The sequence below is a fragment of the Acinonyx jubatus genome, chromosome C2, assembly GCF_027475565.1.
Source record: "Acinonyx jubatus isolate Ajub_Pintada_27869175 chromosome C2, VMU_Ajub_asm_v1.0, whole genome shotgun sequence".
Lineage (NCBI taxonomy): Eukaryota > Metazoa > Chordata > Mammalia > Carnivora > Felidae > Acinonyx > Acinonyx jubatus.
The window spans coordinates 8,928,903-8,951,503 of NC_069384.1; the positions used below are offsets into that span (position 1 = coordinate 8,928,903).

The 22,601-nt window shown below is 49.4% G+C and overlaps 1 protein-coding gene across 3 annotated transcripts; it reads left to right on the forward strand.

The window, feature by feature from the left end:
• The first annotated feature begins 1,406 nt into the window (after positions 1-1,406).
• CLDN14 (claudin 14) lies at positions 1,407-17,614 on the forward strand. Of its 3 annotated transcripts, none has more exons than XM_053220577.1 (2): positions 1,407-1,537; positions 12,830-17,614. In XM_053220577.1, exon 2 carries the CDS (start codon positions 12,877-12,879, stop codon positions 13,585-13,587), a length of 711 nt encoding a protein of 236 aa, XP_053076552.1. In that variant the 5' UTR covers positions 1,407-1,537; positions 12,830-12,876; the 3' UTR covers positions 13,588-17,614. The 3 variants fall into 3 exon arrangements, with proteins under 3 accessions (XP_053076552.1, XP_026897437.1, XP_014918674.2); XM_027041636.2 differs by lacking the exon at positions 1,407-1,537 and adding an exon at positions 1,570-1,857; XM_015063188.3 differs by lacking the exon at positions 1,407-1,537 and adding an exon at positions 1,864-2,033.
• The last annotated feature ends 4,987 nt before the right edge of the window (positions 17,615-22,601 follow it).

The window sequence follows — 22,601 nt, forward strand, 5'->3', positions numbered from 1 at the left end:
AGGAGCCACAGGCCAGGGCCATGGGTCTGGGAGCTTTCACACTTCAGCCCAGAACAGGAATGAACTGTTCCAGAGAAAATAAAGATTAATAAAGGTTTAATGAAAGTCTATAAAACATAACATTATGTCCATTCTGTTGATAGTTACATGTAGTATTTATAAAAATACTATAATCGTTTGAAACAATTTGGGGTTTGCATTTTCTCTCTCTTTGCAGAATTTCCCAAAAATACACAATCAGTACCAAGAAATCAAAGGCAGTTGCCAAATCTCCCCCAAAGACAAAAGTCCAAAAATCACTCCCCCAAATTCCCTGCCTAAAATTATAGATCATGCAGGTGCATTTTACTATAGATGATATTTACTAAACACAAGAGGCTCTGAACCTATGAATGCCTCTCAACTAAAGATTTTGTTTACAACGGTTACTTTTGGAGAAGAGATTAAAAAGCTTTGTGGATTTGGGTTGTGGGTCAATCCTCAATCAGTCATATCTAACAGACATTTCTAAACCACTCCAAGCTCCCAGCACTTCCAAGGGACACCCTCTCTGCCATCACCGTCCCATTGCCAGGGACATAGGGATTAGGTTTCTGGTCCACGCTCAGGGCCATTTGCCCACGGCTGAGTTCCTTCATCTTTTTTTTTTTTTAATGTTTTTATTTATTTTGAGAGAGAGAGAGAGCATGAGCGGTGGTAGGGGCAGAGGTGCAGAGAGAGAGGGAGAGAGAATCCCAAGCAGGTTCCACACTGCCAGCACACAGTCCAACATAGGGCTTGAACTCACAACTGTGAAATCATGACCTGAGCCAAAACCAAGAGTTGGACTGAGCCGTCCAGGTGCCCATTTCACTGTCCTTAAGCACCACCCAAAGCCACACAGATTGAGGGGTGCTGCTAAAGGAATACAGAAGCCCAAGTCCCTGCCCGTGGACCGTCACGATGGAATCAATGAGAAAGGGACAGACACAGGAATCAAGTTAAATGGTGGTTCTCGGCAATTCTGTACCTGAGAATGACCAGCAGCACACCTGGAGAGGCTGGAGGCATTCCCAGCACAGTGTGGTTCCCTCGCCACCCTTGGGTGCTGTCCTAACTTTAAGAACTATGCCCAGCCCTACTGGGCTCTCCAGGCAAACTCCCTGTACATCCCAAGAAAGCCACCTTCTTCTTTTGGCACTGGCTTCACATTTCACCTTGTCCCTTATCTCCAACTCGTGGCACATCGTCCCTCCTTCCATGCAGTGCCCCATGGCCCACCCAGCTCCATACTCTACCAACAGACTCTCCTAATGACCCGTATCTGCCGTTGTACCCGGAGAAAAACAAACAAACACAGTTGCACCTTGGTCAAAATTCAGTGATTTGCAACCAGAGCATAGCAGCCTGCAAGTTGAGAAACCCTTGAGTTGCTCAATATGATCAAAGTCCCAAGCAGTGTGGGGACAACTGCCAGGTGACCGGCCCAGAGCAGGATGGGCGGACAGGGTAACAGGAGGTGATCCTTGGCGGGAATCAGGCCGTTCCCCGGGGAGCCGTGAGTAAGGATACAGGGGAGGGGTGTGCCGTCAGTGGGCCCAGTGCAGGGAGTGTGGGCAGGCAGGCTGGGCTGACAGTGGGCAGCCCTCCGTGACGGGCTTGGCAGTCAAGGTTTTATACCACTAGCCCCAGAGAGTGACCGGAGGGTGTTTTAGGGAGATGACTATGTGTATCGGGCATTTTTCCAAAGTACAGAAATGACATTTCTGGTTGGTCCTGAATGTCCGCCTTGGCCCAGCTGCCTCACATCGTGCACGGGGCAGTGAACCATTCAACCAATGACACACGTGCCCACGCAAGCCCTTCTCAAAGAGCAAGGTAGCACTTTTCTCTCAAATACTCTGGCTTTGAAGCTTCCAGCTGGAGGGAGAGGGAGGACAGGAGGGTGGCAGCGTCCCTGCAGAGTCCTGTGTCACACAGGCTGCGCCCCAGCCAGGGTCCAGAGCAGCCCCACTGGCGAGGGACCCCATGAAGTGGATGGGACGCAAAGACATGTGAGTTTGGGGTGAGGCTCTGAGCCGGGAGGGTTTGGGGTTGACAGTCATGTGTCTCAGGGCTGTGAGGCCCCCGCCTACCAAAGCTATGGGCAGGCAAGGGTTCTCCAGGTGACACAGTCAACGTCCCCCCTTCAAAAGGGCAGCTGCAGTGGGCCGGGGACCCCTGGGAGCCCAGCAGCCGACTGTGAGGGCAGCTGGGTTCCTAGTGAGCCAGAAAGGACAAGATCCCGTCCCTGAGTGTTTGGGAAGAACTCTTTCATTGCCTGCCGGGTCTAGGGCTAAATCTGTTGAGTGCTTCAAAGCGGTGTCAGCTTGAGCTCGCTGTCACTGACCCTTTGCACTGTGACAGGCTTGCTTCTCCTGAGAAGAGGGCCAGGCGGGGCACTCAGTTTCCAGCCGTGGGAGCCTTATCCTCCCCACGGCCCTCACCCCTCCCACCAGCTCACACACACTGGCATGGGAGAAGGGGAAGGGAAGTTATAGATCTCTCTTAATAAGGGAAAAACAGGGGAAATTCCATGCAATCTGACCCCTGACTTAATCCTTCAACTACCTTGAACCCCACACCCCCAACAGCTGCCATGGTCTTCCCGGGATGGGCGGTCTTCCCGAGGCCTGCTGGGAGGGCCACAGGCAAAGTAGAAAGGGATCTGGGATTAGTGCCCTGACAGGGTCCCCAAACCGTGGAGTCACTCAGGACACTGGCTTTTTTGGTTGCACATTCCCACCAAGAGATTTAATTCCTGCAGTTTTCAAGGTCCAAAACCTCTTAATCACTCGGTTTAGTTGTGAAGTCTTGGGAAACCGGAGAAGAGCCCCGTGGTTCCATTCTCCAGCGACTCAGCGCCAGGTCTGGGCTCAGCCCGGGTGCTGGGGTCGCAGCTTCAATGGACTCGGGAATGGATTCATCCATCATGATGATAAATCTTCAGCAGCACAGGCCTTGCATATGTTGGGCGTCCTTACAGGGCTTACAGGTTTTTACATATATTATCTTAGCATCTTCTAGACGGCTCTAGGAAGCAGCTGTTATGATGTAGATAGCCAGGTGAGTCACGTAAGGCTGAGCTGATTGCTCAAAATTACTCAGACCTGAAGCCAGCCTCCATTCTTATCTGGCACCATCTGCTTTGCAAAAATCTTTTAAGCTGACTGTGTTTTACTTACCTGCATATATAATGGGATCAATGCTTTTTAAGCCTCTACAGAGAAGTCTGTAAAGAAAAGGAAGAAACACAGATTCGTCCTCTGGTACCATGAAAATGTTACTATAAATACTTGTTTTCCAGTTAGGTGTTTGTTTTTTTTTTTTAGATAAAAATCAATACAACTGAATGTCAGTTTTTGTTCTTAAAAGGCTCATTCTCTTCTATCAGAGACTGTCTTCCATTACAGAAGAACAAGAAGTCTAAAAGCCTGTTTTCAAGGCTTCTTCCGATGTCTTTTTAAAAATGCAGACAGTCAATCTTGCCAGTTCAGGGGTGATTCTTGGCGCTTTTAAGCTCAAGCATTCCTCCCTTCAGCTAATCTTCATATTCCTCACTCTGCTTGCGGGACAGATGGCTGCCAGGGCCACAGTTCTTGGCCCCGGGTTGCCAACGGCAATAACGCACCGGGAATTTTCCACTGGGGGCCGTTCTTGGGGAGGGCACCCAGCGCTTGGTCTCCGAGATCCTCCTATGTGGAGGACCCTGGAAGGAGCACTCTGGAAGGAACAAGGAGTAGCTGGGACTCAGAACCCTCGGCCACTTCTCGCTAGGGGCTGGGGGCCCTGCCAGAGCTTGGGGGCTTGGAGCAGAGTCTCCAAGAAGAAGCAAGCCACCCAGAGGCAGATGTTCCCTCTTCAACTCTGGGACGTGCACACCCACACCATGCACACCAACAGCTTCCCTGGAACAAGAGGGAAGTGAAAACAGATTTAGAACGACAGGTCTGTTTCCATCGGAGGCCACTCTTGGGCACAGGAGACCAGCAATAGCTTTGTTTTCGAAAGGCTCCTCCTTGGCAAGTACTTACAGCGGGCTACACTTAAACAAAGAAAAAATAAATATATGAAACCATATTTTTTTATTCCTCAGAACACTGCAAAAGTGTCTGCTGTTCCTTTCAATATCTCACCTAGATGTACTCATGGGTTTAAATAAGGAAAAATCCCAACCTCCAGTTCCTGGCTCCATCTGTAACAGGACCCACAGGAACCCACCCTCAGGAGAGGCCCATGCTGGTTTGATGCACTGTGGTCGCCATCTTGGAATTCTTCATGATTTTTGCACAAGGGGCCCCACATTTTCATTTTGCACTGCCTTCTGCAAATGATGTAGCCAGTCCTGAGAACAGGCAAAGGTAACCCATAGTGCCCTGTACTCTTCAGAGAAAAAGCACAAAATGGCCCTTTGTATTATGTCTGAAGACTAAGCTAGAAACACCACACGCTATTTCACCTGCGAGGCCTTTGCCTTTATGAAGAATTCTGCAATCTGAAATTTCATACTTGACCCAATTAATTCTAAACTTCTTAAGTGTTTTAAAAACACATGCCTGAAGGTATCACTGGTCTCCCTCCGAGGGCTGACCCAGTCATATTCTTACCAATGCAAGTGTTATTTGTTAGGGCCAGGGACAGGAGATTTGTTTTCAGGGGCCATCTGGGAAAATGTAAGTGTCCTGTGGAGTAACTTCTTGGCCAGGATTAATACATGAGGTGGAGTGAGTGAGTGCTCAGGAGGGGCTGGGGTCCCAGAGGAGGACTGTAATGGTAAGAACAAGTTTATGGGGGGCTCTGGGAGGGCACTTGATGTCCAAGTTCTTAAAACAATGTTCTGGGCTCATGTGCCCCATTCTGATTCTCTCTTGAGCCCATTACAATCACTCCACCAAAACTGTGCCTACCAGGGTCTGTAGTTTCCTCCATGCTGCTAAATCCAGTGATCACTTCTCAGTACTCATATTAGTTGATTTGTCTGAGGACTTGGCATGGTGGCTCACTCTCTCCAATGTGGACCTCTGTCTTCACTCACCACTCTGGGTTGCCTCTTCCCTTGTGGTCACTCCCATGCCCCATGCTACTGGGTCCTCCTGATCACCCAATCTCTGCTGTTGGAAGGTTCCTGGAGTCACTGGCAAGGCCCTCCCCTTTTCTGTCTACAGCTCTCATCCAGTCTCATGGCTTTCAATCATAAGTCTATGCTGTTGTGTCCCAAATGGCCTTCTCCAGTCCAGTCTCCTCGCTGAACTCTACACCTCTATATCCAACCATGGGTGTCCCCACCTGTGCAGTGACAGCTATCCCAAACTCAACATGTCCAAAACAAAACTCCTCTTTTGTGCCCATCACCCTCCAAACCCAGAGTCTTCTACCTCCCACTGTCTTCACCTTCTCAATAAGTGGAAACTCCATTCTTCAGCTGCCCAAGCAGAAACCTTGGGGCTGTGTTTGACACCTGTCTCTCACACCCCACAGCTAACCCATCAGTGAAACACTTCCAGCACTCACTTTTGTCACTGCCGGCATCTCCTACCTGGATGATCACAGGTCTCCCTGAAACAGCCCAGGCATGACCTTGGGCAAGTTACTTAACCTAAGCTTCAGTTTCCCCACCTGTAAATGAGGACAACAACATACACATGATAGATTTCTTGAAGGATTACATAAGTTAATGCCAACAGAAGCGCTTAGCACGTTTGGCACATCACAAGCCACTCACTACATTTAGCTGTGGTTATTTTTATTCTGATCATTAATAACTAACAGCTTCTGTGAAGTTGGGTTCAGAAAGCTATATTTATAGAGAATGAGCATTAGACATTGTATTTAACTGTATTTTATTTAACATTAGTAAATCTCAGTCTCATGTTTTCATTTAACACTACACTTTTTATCACTGCAATGTTTCCAGTTCATTGCCCAGATAAATCATTTTCACAAGCTTAAAAATTTCATGGAAGAGTTATCTTGTTCATGGAGGTTACCAGTCCAGCTAGGACAATGTCCTGTTGCTTGTTTTCATTTCTGTTTTGACGTTAAGCCCCAAAGGGAGGTCCCACTGAGCTTTACTGGATTTCCAAGGGAAAGTCTGGCAGGCTGGGATCCATGGATTCATACACTTTTCCAATCTGGAGAGGTTGAGTCATCTGATTGCTGTATGGGTTACTTACTGTAGTTGGCACTTGCTCTTGAGTTTCCACAACTACAACGAGCCTTCCAAATTCTTCCTTCTCCATAGATTCTGTCCTCTATGCTTTGGGGCACAAAGCTAACTACTGCCTTGTTGTTTTCCATGACAGATGTGAAGCCACCAGATTGTGATCAATACCCGTTCTAGAAAGGACCCACTTCTATTCAGACACGAGTGCTTTTTTTTCTACACCTCCGCATATTGCCATTCAGCTAGTCCCCTGTACTGGCTTCCTAGGGCTGCTGTAACAAAGTATCACAAACTGGGTGGCTTAAAACAACAGATTCTTACAGTTCTAGAGCCCAGAAGTCCAAAACTAGGGTGTCAGCAGGGCTTGTTCCTTCTGAGGACTGTGAGGGAAACTCTGTTCCACTCCCTGCTTCTGGTGGTTGCTGGCAAACCTTGGCATTTCTTGGCTTATAGACATATCATTGCAATCTCTGTCTCCTTCCTCACATGGCATCCTCCCTGTTTTTCTGTGTGCTCGCAAGGCCATCTTGTTATAAGAACACCAGTCTTATTGGTTTAGAAGCTTACCCTAGTCCAGTATGACCTCATCTTAACTATATTATAATGAGCTTATCTGCAGTTATTTCTGCAACGACCTTATCTCCAGATAAAGGCACATTCTGAGGCACTAGACATTAGGATTTCAACATTATCTTCTGGGGGGGGGGATATAATTCAACCCATAACATCCTTTATTATATAAAGCTTTCCCATGGAACATTTTAACTATGAATCATCTAATCTTTGACTCTCTGGACAATATTCTTAGAACCTGTGTCTTTTTACTTTTTCATATTTTTCTTGTCTAACAGGTTTTTATCCACCTATACCTTGAAAAGGGAAAAACAACAACATAGCAAATCTAGACAACTATCTTGTCAGGAAAAACAGCTATGCAAAGGCACCAATGTATTTTATTAAATGAAATCTGATCATTTCATTTAGAAATATCTATCTGCTGTATTTTTAATGGCTTCTAATGAAATTTGGTGAGTTGGAATTAGAGAGATAATGCCTCCTGAGAAATGGTTTGGAATTTTTATGACTGTGGTTACTTAAACTTGGAGTTTTCACTAAATCAATAGATTGCTCAATCTCGCTGAGTTGAAAATGGTCTCTACAAGCATCTAACCACATACCCATGGTTTTCATTTGTATTAACACGGGCTTCTCCCCAAACCAGTTCTTATTAGGAAAAATAGGTTTTTCTTTAGTCCTCCAAAAGAGAGGGGAAAAATTTAATCTATAAATTGTCATTTCTCTATGATGTGGGAAAGATGTTTCACACTGATATCCCTGAATGACATGAGCAAGCCCTAAACACCATGGTAGTAAGAAGTTAGTCATACAATTATTCTGTCTCTGCCTGTCACAGAAAGACTGCAGTTCTACAACATGGGTAGATGGCAGAGAAGTCCTCATAAACTTAAAATACAGATGCCTGCCAGTCTGAAAAAGAACCCAAGGAAAGTTATAGAATGTTTGGAGCTGTAATGAAGGAAACTTCATTTTTAGAGCCAAAAAACCCCCACAGTGTGGCCCATTCTGAATGAATATGAAATGGTTTTTCAAAGGTATTACTTGATCACTTTCTCATAATTCTTATATATTTGTGTAAGAAGGTGTACTAAAATCGCACCTCCAGCTTCTAGGAAAGAGATCCATTTGCTTCGTACGTTAATAAGGAACACGGCAGCCAGCATGTGCTTAGGAAATACTAGAGTATTGCCGCTGGAGTCCAATCCAATTATTCGGATATAGCATAAAAGGTCTTTCTTTTCTCATGTTAGTTTTGCTCATTTATATCATTAAGGTGAATCCAAATCTTCCTTGAGTTTATTCTTAGTTCCCAAGTTGTAGCATTTGTGAAATATCTAAGCAATAATGCACAGCCAAGCTAGCTGGGGCAACAAGAACAGACAGTTTTTTGAGCCATTTTCTTAAACTGCTGAACATCAAGGTTGAGACAACTCTGCATTTTTCAAGGTCCAAGGACCATTTTCATTTAAAGGCAGCTCTTCCTCTTTCTTGATAAGTGCTAGGAAACAAGGTTGTATGCTGTCTCCACAGTGGGTCCAACCCCATGTCAGGAGCCCTTGGGGACAGTGTAATGTGTGTGATGAGGTGTGTGTGATGGCCCGTTCCCAGATGGCTTGATATCTCCCACTGCAGGGCAGACCAAACCTAAAAAGAGGCTGAGTGGCCGAATCTTCCAACTCTTCACCAAGACATGAGCCCAGGGGGTTCTGGGTAAAGAAATTCCCACACGCCTGGCTCATGAACCTCCTTCCCCACGGGCTGCACCGCTCCCACGCCGGGTCTGACATGCCCTTCAGCAGTGTGGGTGGGGAAGGGCCAACGAGCCCTGTGTGTCCACAGGAGAGCTAAAGTAACCAAAGGTGAGACTTCTGCAGGATGGGGACATCGTGTGACTCAAAGGTCCTACTGGCCTCACATCTGCACCCCTCCAGGCAGCCTGGGAGGCAGGGAGGCCTGAGCTCACACCTTATCCGGCAGGAGAAAGGTCTTCGGGAGACCAGACAAAATGAAGAATGGATGTGCCCAGGGACACTGGACAGTAAAAAAGCAGGAGCAGGGGCTAGGCAAACATTGTGTCTGTCCCTTGTCCCAGCCAGGCTGTCCCCACTGGCCCCCACTGTTGACGCCTAATTAGGAGACAAAGCTCCAAAGCTGATGCAGCTAGACTCCAGGCGGGCTGGGAGGTTGAATGCAATGGAGAGATTACACCATGTTCCTGCTCCTTTTTTTTTTTTTAATTTATTTCCTTAAAAAAACAAAAAGGAATGTAGCTCACAGACAACAGAGGAAGGAGCACCATAAAAGTTTATACGGAAAAAAACCCTCACCTTTCAGATCTGGTGCTCATAAAACCAGATCCAGTTTGAGGGGCCGAGCGTGCCCTGGTGTGTTTCACAGCTGGCCTTCGAGGATTTTCATGTTACTTTATAGCCCCGGGGCCTTCTGAGACCCTGCTGAGGGCAAACCCTACATCCTGCTGGCCTTCCTGTCTGTGCTCATTCACCTTCCCGAAAACCAAATTGGTTTTTTGGTTTTTGGTTTTTCTTTTAGCAATTCTAGCTCATCACTGCCCCATGAAACTTTCAAGGGACTTATAACCTCTCAGCCTGCTTGCCAAAGTGATTTGACTTCAGGCCGTTCCCTGGAAAAGTCAGGAGAGGATGTTTCTAGTCAAGCAAGTTTAGGAAATGCCGCGCAGCGTTTTCTAGAAGTTCACAGTGCACACCTGCATAGTAAGGGCGGTGAGAAGGTCTGTGGTTACCGGCTTTCGACAGACCCACCTGACATTTACATCCTCACAGGAGACATCCTGCAAACACAGCGTGGCAAGAAACACTCGCTGGGAAACACCATCCTAAATCCTGCTCAAGCACACACCTAAGCCACCTATTGCCCACCCAGGAGTGTGCTTTGGAGGCTTTGCAAACCCAGATGCAAGACACAACATTTATTCCTGGAATGCATTATCTTGTTACGCTCAGCCTCACCCACCCAGGCCGTCAAGGTCTTTTTTGGAACTTGATTCTTAGAACCATGTTTGTCTTGGACTCACATCTCTCTAGCGCACGCTTCCACAAGCACGCACACGTCTGCAGGAAAAAGTGGCCTGCAGGTGAAGCCAGTTGCAACTCTACATGGCCCGGCGGGTCCTGTATGCACTGCCCCTCTTGGGAGGCATGCTTGGGCAGGATCCTTCCGGAGCATCAGGGATGGTTTTAGGTGGTTTCCGAGGAGGTGCCTTCATTTGAAATTGTTTTTCCATTGAATGGCCCCACGGAGAACAGTGGTTGCTGGGAAGCTGAATTATGACCTAATGCCAGTAGCAGCTGCTGGTAACTCCAGGGAAGGGGTGGGGAGCTGGTGTCTGGGAGTTGGGGGCTCATTAACACTCACTTCTTAAATTAGCAAATCCTTCTAGTACAAGTTTAAAAATAGCAACCTAATGGTTTCTAAAATTAGCAGTCACAGCTCTCCATAAATATTTAGACCTCCAATAAACTTCTGGTCCACTTCCCTAGACTAACGGGGTCAAGCAGGCTTAGCTTTTATGCCACATTCTTGAGGATCAGTGTACTTAACGATTGACCTTGACAAGCAAGAGCTTTGAGAAGCCTCAGAATGGCCAGGACCAGGGACAGCCTGAGCGGCCATCAGCCTGGGGACAACCTCCATGCAGGACTGGAAGGATCTCAAAGGCCACTTGGAGAAGTTGGGAGCCTCCAGGCTACATGTAGGAACCGACTGTCCAGGCTGGCCTGGGACTGTCCCAGTTTCACACTGCGAGTCCCCTGCCCTGGGCAACCTCTCAGTCTCCAGCAAACCAGAACTGTTGGGTCACCCTGGCCACCTGAACCACTGCAAAAGGATCAAGACTAATGTTCTCTGGGGACAAGTGGGACAAGTGTTGACTCTCCAGAATACACTGATGACACCACCCCTCAGTCTTCATGCCAACGTCCATCCTATTGACTTGCGAAGCGTAGCATTTGAAGGAGGAATTAAACCAGGGAAAGGACCAGCCAGGCCAGGCAGAGAACTTCACCCCCTGCACCCGGTTCCCCCATGTGTAAAACAGGATGAACAGTCGCTGTATGACCGGGTTACTACGGGGACACATGGGGCAACGTTATGTCAGTGCTCTGCAAAGTGCCCGGCATCCCTCAGGCCCAGAAATGGGCACTTTTGGTGGTAGCTGTGTTGGGGCACTCAGCACATGGGGCGGGGGGCTCACTGCAGCAGCCCTGCCTCATCCATCGGAGTGACCCCCTACCCGGGTGCCATCTCCTCCCCGGCAGTGGCTGCAAGACAGCCGGCCCCGCCCTGCTCTGGACAGCAGAGATTGTCGGGCGCCCCCCACCCCGAGCCCAGCCCCTGCACAGAGTGGGTGCTCGCTAAGTGGAGGGAAGAAGCCTTGGAGCAGAGTCTAAAGAAAGCCAGCATCATGACAAGGCTCAGGTGGCCTGTCAGGGCGAAGTGCGTGTGGAGACCACCGCGTCCTGAAGAAAGCATCATTTAAAACGCCTGTGAAAACCCTAACATTGACCACTGCGTGTCCCGCTGGGCACCACGCTGTTTCGTTGTCCCCTAGTTTTGTTTGTCTGTTAAGCAGCACGGAACTAAGAAATACCCGCTGCAATGCTGAGACATCGAAGCCCGGTAGTTCTAAATCCCACAAGATGACGGTACGGGCCCCCCCGTGGCAATGTCACTTGTGTTACTAACCAAATCCTGCGCTGTAACTTAGTAGGGGGTTTCTCCACAAGGGGACCCAGGGTTAAAGACAGTCGCAGTGAGCCTCTGTGCCGCCTGGGAGATGCCCTCCCAGCCCACATTTCGCTCCCTGCAGCCTTCCTGCGCTTAACTGAGATGAAGGAAGTAGGTTTTGCCCACTGAGTTCTTCCTTGGTTTGGGATGCTGAAGTGACTTGTCATCAGCAGAGAAGCTTCCAGAACCAGGAAACACTCTGGGGCCATGGAGTCCAGCTTCCTCATGTTAGAGAAAGAAGCTGAGCCCACACAGACACCCCGAGTCACTCAGCAGGTGGGGGTGACAGGGTGGATTGGTACCCTGCCCCGGGCAGGAGAGAGGACCCAGTGGTGTTCACCAGGGTTTTCTGCCCACCTGCCCGCCTTCCCTCCTCCCTTCCTCTCCTCGTGGCGTCCATTCCCTTGCCTCCCTGCCTCTCTCCTTCCTCCCTTCCAACACTTCCCGAGTGTCCCCTATTCGTCTGGCACTACATAGGTGCCGGGGGCAAGAAGCGTTCTGGATTTGGCCATGGTTAGAATTTCTGAAACCTCTGAAATGGCTCCGCATTCCCGTCTCTCTGCAAGTCAGGTAGCGACAAGCACACGGCTCCGCAGACAGGTGTGAGGGGAGGTGCCCTGGTTTGTGGTCCTGGCCCCCCGGCACCTAAGGAGCTGTGACCTTGGTCACTCCCTGGCCCCTGACATCAGTGCGCAATCTCGAAGTTCACATCCAGCTCTGGGGTTCTGGAAGAAAGCGTCAGACCTGCCTGTGGGTATTAAACCTTTCCCTCTCTGAGAGCCCAGGGAAGTCACCCCCTTTCGGGAGACGTTTCATCCTGACAGGCAGTCTGGGGCTAATTTCTCAGGCACAGGTAGCGCACACCTTAGCTCTTGTCAGTCCCCCTGTGGGTTTAACAACGGAAGTGATTACGGACCAAGCAGCACGAAATGAGATTCAAACGCAGCCGAAGTGTTTAAGGGTAGCCAGAAGGTAGAACTTTCCACGCCGGCTTGCTAGGTGCTGATAGATCAGAAACTGGGGCTCTGGGTTGCCCTTGCGGGGCGGAGAGGGGGGCGCTGGGGAAGGGCAGGCGGGCCAGATTTCTGCTGTCATCCCTTCCCCTTCTGGCCTTGCAGGGAAAATGTCTTGGACAGGCAGCTTATCCTTGCACCCGATGAAGTGTCAGAAACTGTTTTTAAAAATATGTTAATTGTCATAGCCACTGCCCACGGAAAACTCAGTTTCGGGGGCAGAAATAAACGCAGCAAGATAATCTTTAACCCATTTCCCTTCTCTCCCTGCCCCGCCTCCCGGCCTCATTAGGACTCCGGCGGGCGCCTGAGCGAGCCCGGCAGCCGGCCACCGGGGCCATGGCCAGCACCGCCGTGCAGCTGCTGGGCTTCCTGCTCAGCTTCCTGGGCCTGGTGGGCACGCTGATCACCACCATCCTGCCGCACTGGCGCCGCACGGCGCACGTGGGCACCAACATCCTGACGGCCGTGTCCTACCTGAAGGGGCTGTGGATGGAGTGCGTGTGGCACAGCACGGGCATCTACCAGTGCCAGATCTACCGCTCGCTGCTGGCGCTGCCCCGCGACCTGCAGGCGGCGCGCGCGCTCATGGTCATCTCCTGCCTGCTCTCGGGCGTGGCCTGCGCCTGCGCCGTGGTGGGCATGAAGTGCACGCGCTGCGCCAAGGGCACGCCCGCCAAGACCACGTTCGCTGCGCTGGGCGGCGCGCTCTTCATCCTGGCCGGCCTGCTCTGCCTGGTGGCGGTGTCCTGGACCACCAACGACGTGGTGCAGAACTTCTACAACCCGCTGCTGCCCAGCGGCATGAAGTTCGAGATCGGGCAGGCCCTGTACCTCGGCTTCATCTCCTCGTCCCTGTCGCTCATCGGCGGCACGCTGCTCTGCCTGTCCTGCCAGGACGAGGGGCCCTCCAGGCCCTACCAGGCGCAGCCCAGGGCCGCGACGGCCACCGCGCCCGCCTACCGGCCCCCCGCCGCCTTCAAGGACAACCGGGCCCCCTCGGCCACCTCGGCCTCGCTCAGCGGGTACAGACTGAACGACTATGTGTGAGTCCCCGGGGCCCGTCCCTCCCCGAGTCCACAGCGGCACCAGGACCCAGACTGGCTCCGATGCAGGGTCCCGGCACAGAGTTTACTTCCGGGCTACTTTTTTGTCCAGAGGAATTAATATGAGTATGAGGGAGTGGGCTGAGAACACAGGGAAGGAAGGGAGAATAGGAGAGGGGAGAAAAGCTCTGTAATACCAAAGACTTAAAAAAAAAAAATCCTTTCTGTTTTTGTATTTATTATATGTATTTATGTGGGTGATTTAATAACAGCTGAATGAAAAGCGACTTGGGAGTTGGGTCAGTGGGGTTTGTTCGCGATACAGGAATAAACCTCTTGGATGTGGTTGTTAATGAAATGGACAGTATTTGTTTCTGTTTCCAGTCTGTTCTGTCTGCTAAGGTCTTGTTACCACAACCTACTGTCAGGACTCCATATCGCCAAGCAACGGGGACCCTCAGAGGGTGGCCACAACCCACATACGATGGGAAAATCAGAGGAGGGCCGGGCTGATATTCATGGAAATGATGCTTGAGGGATATTCACCAAGAACAGTCACTCCAGCTTAAGCCCAGAGGCAGGGCAGGAAGTACGGGGTCCCTGGGGGAAAAGATGATTGCTTTAAATCACAAAGTAAAGATAACGGTCGTTTTCTCCTGGTAGCCTCCACTAGTAAGGAAGCAAAAGTCAGAAGAAAAAAGACAGAGCAAAAGGCGCCTGGCCGCTTGGCTCCCGAGGCATTGGCAAGAAGCCCAGTTAGGAGCACGGCTCAAGCCCGACTGCCCCGCAGATCACCGCTGGCTTTTCTGGGGACAGAAGCATGATGCCAGCTGCCTTCAGAGCAGGTACCAGAGTCTGTTGACTTCTTTAGCTGGAAAGAACTGCTGACAGGGCCACATGAGCTCTGACTGCTTTAAGAACATTGATGATGTTTTCTGGTTGTGATCTAAATCACGTGGTCACACACACACACACTCACTCACTCACACTCAGACTCTTACAGCTGTCCCATTAGCTGGTCCGGGGAGCTTGGTCCTGTTCCGTGTCCTTTCATTCCACAGCCTTGCCCATGATGTGCCCTGATGGTGCCCTGCTCTTGTCTCTGTCCCAAACCTCAAGTTCTGAACGTGTAAAGAAAATACCCTGTTGGGGGAAGAGTGGAGACTGAGACCTACCCACAGAGTGGCACTTTCACGAATTCCTCCATTCTCAAGGGGTTTTGTAGAAGGGCCACCAGGGCTCCAGGGTTCTAGCATTACTGCCTGCAGCGAAGAGAGCCACAACAGGTCAGCACAGACCCGGAGCCAACTGGCCATGCTTGTTGCTGTGGCCTGGTGAAACCCTTGCCCCAGGACCAGGGGGGATAGAAGGGGAGGCTCCAGGACAAGGGTCAAGAGGCCAGGCAGGCCGCAGCCTGGGGCCCCCGGATCCAGTAAGGCCAGAGGTGGGTTTATACTCTACGAACTTCATGCTTCCTCCTGACAAGGTCCTCCGGGCCCTCAGACCAGGCCATGGAGATGGTGACGGGGAATCCCAGCCGCCGTGGGCTTCTCCTGCCATTGGTGTCTCCCCCAGACGGAAGCTCTCACCAGTAATGTACAAGCACTGAGAGCCCATCTGGTCCCTTTGGGCCTTACCAGTTAGAGCTACTGAACTGCACCACTGCTGACTCGTAACAGCATGAAAAATGAGGGACTGATGGAGCAGCTCCGTACTGTTTTTTGCTGACCTTCAGACCCCAGGCAACAAGTGCCATGTCTGTTCGGAAGGACGGGTGCGGTCCATTTTAGCTTTTGTCCGACCGCAGAGAAGCTACGCGGGCTGGGATCTGCCATTCCTTGCAGACCAGGGATTTACACCCGAAACGTCATCATTTCGTGCAGGTTGAAACCAGCAATTTTAACCTACGGTTTAAATTACACAAATAAGTCAATCTGAACCAATAAAGAAGGCAAAGAAAGTCTAAAAATAGCATGATGTTCTGTTAGTCCTACCTTGATGGTCATGGTCTAGAATGTGCCTGGTGAAGTTATTCTAGGTAATAGACTTAGTACAAATTAAAGAAAAAAAAATAGGTTTCTTTTTTCAAACTCTTTCTCGAATTCTGTCACAACTAAATTAAATATGTCCGTATCTCCTACTCAGGTGAAAGACCAATAATAATAGTGATTAGAGTGTATTGAGCACTTACTATATGCCCAGTTCATTCTTTTTGTTTACTAATCTGGTCCAATGAGATAAACGCTATTCTTAACCTCATTTTACAAAGGAGGAAGTTAAATCCGTTAAGCATTGGACTTCCACTCAGGTCAGGATCTCACAGTTCACGGGGTCAAGCCTGGTATTGGGCTCTGTGCTAACAGTACAGAGCCTGCTAGGGATTCTCTCTCTCTCTACCTCTGTCTCTCTGCCCTTCCTCCACTCACTCTCTCTCTCTCTCAAAATCAATAAACTTTAAAAATATTCTTTAAAAAAAAAGAAACGAAGGAGGAAATGAAAATATAAAGAGATAAGTTGCTTGCCCAGTATTTGCCCAGGGTCACAGCACCAGTGAGTAAAAGACCCAGGATTAAAAGACAGGTGAGCAGGGGACAAATACGTTCACTCAAGTAGCAACGTGACCCATAGTCTCATTACTTTTGTGTCCAGATTATTTGCAAATAATTCAGCGATTATTTCAGGACCACATACGGCTCTTTCCACAATCATCATCCCACAGAGCTTCTGGCTCTGGCTGGGTTGACGAAATGTGATGTCAGACCCCAAGGTCCAAATTTGAATCCCCATAGGAAGCAGGAAGTGACACACAAGACAGTGACACATGGATGGCTCTGTCCTATAGCCTGGCCAGCCCAAACAGGAAGTAGATCTGAACAAGACCTTGACTCCCTCCCTGAAGTAACGGGGTATAGGGATGAGTTCCCAGTTTCCTCCTTCACTCCCAACACAAGTGCCAGGCCCTGCTCCAGCCCCTCTTTTGCCACATTACCACCAGGGCCGTCACATAGATGCATGTTTTTGGTTTTGCCCAAATCTTTGGGACTGGCTGGTCTTAACTAAGTCTGCTTTGACAACAGTGTGGTCTCCTTTTGGAGGTATAACACACAACCCCAAATTTCAGAATAAAAAGGAAACTTGAGTCAGACAGTTGTTATGGATTTAAATTACAGCAAGACCCTTATGGGATAAGAAATGCTACATTTCTTTGCTTCTCTAAATCAAATCAAACTTGGCTCTGATCCAGAGAGGTCTAAAGCCAGCCATGTTTTCTGGTTCCCTCCCCTGCATTTAGGTCTCAGGGCCCCAGCACTAAGGGAGGCCCTGGATTTGCAGGAGCCTTTAGCCCTTGGGGACACCTTGTTACCCACTGACGGCCAGCGTCGATGCCTTTACAGCCCAGGGCCTCCCGATGCTCCTCCCAGGCCACAGCCCGTGCATCCCCAGTCATCCACGTCGTGTCCCAGACCCTCCCGGGCCCTGTGTGAACAGACACTGGAAACCTCCACCCTGTGAACGCTTTGTCCCCGTCCCTGACTCTGGGAAGCCACTTCCTAAGATGGAGCCACACCCCTCCTGTACTCAGAGCACCTGAGTGTCCCCTCTTGGATGACACACCTTGAGTGCTTTCATGAGTTCCCAGAGAAGCCTGCTTTCGTGTCAGCCACTGTCGCCCTAAATGGAAACAATTTAAGAACTATGGCTCACTCACAACCTGTGTGGTAACCGTCCATTACCTTATAGCAATAAACTGAAGACAGGGCCAGGATTTTCACCCGTCAGTGTCCGACCCCAAAGTCCCATGCTTGGCCACAGTGCTACCCTGCTTCTCCCTGCTTTGGTCCCTCCTTGCTTTCTCCCTGCCCAGCAAAGGGAACGGCATGAATGGCGACAATCCAGGCAGGAGATGTGGGTCTGGACCAGGTGGCAGGTTGGAAGGGGAAGAAATCGGGATGCACCGGAAGGCAGTGCCAGTGGGATTTACTGGCGGGTTTGGTTGTGAGTGTGGAAAAAAAAAAAAAAAAAAAAAAGAAGGCATAAAGGGTAATGCCAAGATTTGAGCCTGGATCACCTGGAAAAATGGGGCTGCTATTTTCTAAAATGAAGGGGATTCCGGAAAGAAAAGGTTCTGGTCCCGGAAGGGAGACTAAATCGTTCTCCAGGTGTTTGGTCTGAGCTGCCTCAAGTGGAGACGTGGAGTGGGTCTTGGATATACGAAGCCGGAGTTCAGGAAGACGTCACTCTGGGAGCCATCGGCCCAGGAATGTCGTGCAAGCCAGCAGCTAGAAAGGATCACGTTGCAAGTGAACACACATGAGGAATCAAAGAGGCCAAGAGAGATTCACGTTTCGAGGCTGAAAGGATGAGGCGGATGGAGCCAGCAGCCAGAGGGGAATGCCCAGCGAGTGAGGAGAACTGAAGAGAACGTTCTAGAAGCCGAGGAGAAGGGCGTGATCAGCTGTGTTAAATTAACTCCTCTACTTTCACGCTCACGCGGGATGTAGGTGCGGTGGCTGGCTCCATTGGCAGGGGAGGCAGCTGGGCTTAAGACAAGCAAAGGGAAAGCTGAGGGGGCTGCCAGGTGGAAGCAGCAAGCTGCCTGAGTGGAGAGCGAACGCACTAGAACAGTCTTGTTTCCAGTGCAGAGGTTGCGAGAGCCTGCAAGGAAAATACGCAGTTCCCGCTCTTCCTGCGTAAGCACTAAGGCAGACCTATGGATCCCTCCCGAGGTAATACATTGGGGGTCCTCTCACCGGGTTCTGTATAGGTTCCCATGAACTCCACCTCACATTAGTACTTTCCTTTTAGTTTATTTATTTCTTTATTCTGAGAGAGAGAGCAAGTAGGGGAGGGGCAGAGAAAGAGGGAGAGAGAGAGAAAATCCCAAGCAGGCTCCCGGCTGCCAGCACAGAACCCAACATGGGGCTCAAACTCATGAACCCGTGAGATCATGACCTGAGCCGAAACCAAGAGGCTGACGCTTAACCAACTGAGCCACCCAGGTGCCCCAAATGCTTCTGAACAGAAAGAAAAAAGATAACTATGTAAGATTTCAAAAGGAAACTAATGATAATTGACATGGTTGTCAACATATTTACAAAGTGTGGCATAGCAATATTTGTGCTCCTTTCCAAATGCACTAAATGACAATATCCGGCAATAAATACTGGAAGGCCAAAGCAGTAATGAGCATAAATAGTATTTTAAGACATTTGCAACGACTGTTATTTGATGTGAAAATATTTGTGATTTCCAGGAGTGATAAAGTCCCGAGGGCTAAAATAAAAAAATAAAAGTAAAAATAAAGAAAGAAAGCAAATTGCTCGGATGACTTAAAGATACACTCAAAGCCCCTTCACATGAGAAGAGTTTGTGCAAGCGGAAATTCAAATTTCCTTCTGCACCTACGTAATAGTTTACTAAAATAAACCGAGGGGCGCCTGGCTGGCTCAGTCAGAAGAGAATGCAACTCTTGATCTCAGGGTTGTGGATTCGAGCCCCACGCTGGGTGCAGAGATTACTAAAATAACTACGTTTAAGAAAAATTTTCTTAAATTAAAATGAAATAAGGCCTAAGAGCTTCCCCGGGCACCCCAGTGGCCTTATGTGTATCTGTAGGGGTTGGGAGACCCCAGAACAGCAGCCCAGACCTGGAGCACAGTTCCTGAAGACAGCAGGAACCTGGCTCCACATTGAACTTCTCAAGAAGAGTCGTCTCAAGGCCCCAGGGGAAGGAATTGCAATGGCCTGCAGGCAGTATTCCCACCCAGCAGGAGCTCCTCATGGTGGCCAGGGAAGCACCAGGCATAAGTACCCACAGTAGGTTTCCAGGCACTGCCATTTGCATGATCCACAGACAGGAGGGAGGGAACAGAAAACGAGTCCCCGGGAGCAGCCTTGTAAAACGAAGTCAGGCCAAGAGCAAAGTCAAACCCGTTACACATTTCTTCTGCCAGAAACGTCAGTTTTAGACAAATGACATTAGAATTAACAATGCCCAGTAGCTTAGCAGTCACTGTGCACTGGAGAGGGAGGAACAAGCAGAGGTAGCCTGGGGCGGTGGGTGGGAAGGGGGAAAGACACACGAGGAAACCTGGTTGAACTAAGATTTAGAGGATTAAATCCTCTGCAGTGTCCTATAGTATCTACATGCCTTTCTCCCCCAGGACAAGACACAGCGGGGTGTGTGTGTGTGTGTGTGTGTGTGTGTGTGTGTGTGTGTGTGTCAGAGAGAGACCGAGAGACGAGAGAGAGACGGAGCCAGACAGAGACAGAGATGGAGACAGAGGAGGAGAGATTGAAATCTGAGGTCCTGGATATTTGAAGCCATTTCTTTCTTGAATCAAAAAGCACAAAGCCAATTGCTGGGCAACTATCCAAATGAAAACACAGAAATTTCATTCTACTAAGTTATTTTAAAATACTACCAACTGGCCTTTGCAGGTGCGTGTGGCAGGGGAAAGGCATTAGCCAGCAGCCCATTTCCTGCCTGGGAAAGGCCAGTGGAGGTCACCCCATAAATCTGGGGCGGGCCCAGCCCCTGGGGGCGATTCACCTGCATCGTCCTCACACCTCTCGCTCTGGCAGCTTCACCTCAGAAAAGCTCAGCACGGCGCACACTCTACACTTTAATTCCTTTCTCCTGAGGGGCTCTGACTTAAAAGCTTGCCACCCGCCATCCCGGCTGGGCGACCGGTGGACCGGCCCAAGCTTTCTGTCCCACAGGGCAGCCCACCAGCTCCTGCCAGCAGCATCAGCCGCCTCCAGCCCTGGGGAGGTCTAGGGCTTTTTCAGTCATCCCAAGCATTTTTCCAAAATAAAGCATTTGCATAGATTTCCCACCCAGCGTAGTAAATTAGCAAGAAGGCAGGATTTAACAGCCAGGACAGCATAGGAGAGTTTGGGTCTAGTGGCTTCAGCAGGTGTCTAGGGAAGCTGGTGTCTGCCTTGGGGAGGAGCTTATGGGAATAAGGGGACCCAGTGCTACACTTGGGAGTCCTTGAGCCTAGACAGAACCTGACCCCCAGCCTCTCCCCAGACAACCTTCTCAGCGGGAGAAGGAGCCTCTTTTTCCATTCACGGCTTCACAGATACTTCATTACGAAATTCACCATCCCCCTTTGCAATGACTGGCATGAGACTATCACACGACTTTGTTATTCTAACATCAACTCCGGTTCTGATTTTTTTTTTATAAATTTTTAAAAAATGTTTATTCATTTTTGAGAGACAGAGACAGAGCATGAGTGGGGAAGGGGCAGAGAGAGAGGGAGACACAGAATCCGAAGCAGGCTCCAGGCTCTGAGCCGTCAGCACAGAGCCCGATGCAGGGCTCGAACTTACAGACTGTGAGATCATGACCTGAGCCGAAGTCGGACGCTCAACCGACTGAGCCACCCAGGCGCCCCTAAAATCCGGTTCTGATTAAAACCACAATGAGATACTGCCACGTGCCCGCTAGAGTGGCTAAAATGTAAAAGATCGACAATATCAAGTGTTGGCAAGGAAGTGAAGCAACGGCAACTTTTGTTTTCAGGAGGGAGAAGGCAAATCAGTATCATTACTTTGTTCATTGGCAGGGGGCACTTGGGGGACTTCTGGGTGCTGGTAACGTTCCCTCTCTAGACCTGAGTGGTAGTTACGCAGCTGTATTCGTTCTATGATCATTTATCCGGGTAGATACTAATCATTGGGTATGTGCATCTTGTTGTGTTTTGGTTTTTACAACTTGCCCCGTGCTCACCTCCTTTCCCCACAAGACTGTGAGCCTTCCTGATCTAGTCACCGTTTGATTCCCATGGCCTTGAACATGGCAGCTCCTCAAGAAGAGACTTGTAGTTGAACACACAGCTTTGTGATTCACAAAAAGCCACCATTGAATCCCTTTAAATATACAACTCTTCTCACATATTTTACATATGAGTTAGTTTATTTTAAAATCCATTTGCACAGGGGCGCCTGGGTGGCTCAGTCAGTTAAGCCTCAACTTTGGCTCAGGTCATGATCTTGCAGTTGGTGAGTTTGAGCCCCGCATTGGGCTCTGTGCTAACAACTCGGAGCCTGGAGACTGCTTCGGATTCTGTCTCTCTCTCTCTCTCTCTCTCTCTCTCTGCCCTCCCCCCCACTTGCACTCTGTCTCTCTCTCAAAAATAAATAAACTTAAAAAAAGTTTTTTTTTAAAAAAAATCCATTTGCACAGAACTTCCCAGGACCTCAGTGTGTGGAAAACAGGGTCTCCTGGCATCATGGGCCACTCTGCTATTGAAAACTCAACTTGACCAAAGCTGAAAAGGAGGAGAAAATGTAGGGCGATGCATTTTGTTCAGTGGCCCCAGAGCCCATCCCTTTTTCCAAGTGGAGGCTGAACCTTGTTTCACCAGGAGAGTCGACAGTAGAGAGCCCAAATGTGTCAGGGTCAGGGTTAAACCAGGGTCTTTGGGGAGAGGCTCTGAAGTGCCATTCTGGTGCTCGCAAACATCTGTACATCTCATCTTCCGTGCATGAAATTCTTGTAATGAATGCAAAGCCTTTCCATCCCTATTTAAAGAAAAGGATTTGAGCTTCCTGCACCTTCTATCCAAATCCTCTGACTTACTTGTCGATTCCCCTGTTCTGCTTCCTCTCTTCTTCTCTCCCTCTCAAGAGCCTTCTTCAAATTGGGGTCCCACCCCCTCCAGACTTCTCCAGGTTGCCTCCTCGACTATTTCTCTCTGTCCTGTGCTATTCAGTTCTTCGATATCCTTCCCGATTTTTCTACCTGGACTACCACTTATTGAGAGGGAGGTGTTGGAGTCTCCAGCTATAAATTGTGGAGCGGTCTGCTTCTCCTTACACCTTCTATGAGCTTTTACCTCATGTATTTTGAAGCTCTGTTATTAGGTGCATAAATTAGAATTATGTCCTTTTGATGTCAGCCTAACCATATCAATAATCACATTAAATGTACAGGGACTAGTAGCTTCAATTTCAGAAATAGAGATGGTCAAACTGGATAAAAAAACAAGACCCGGGGTGGCCCAG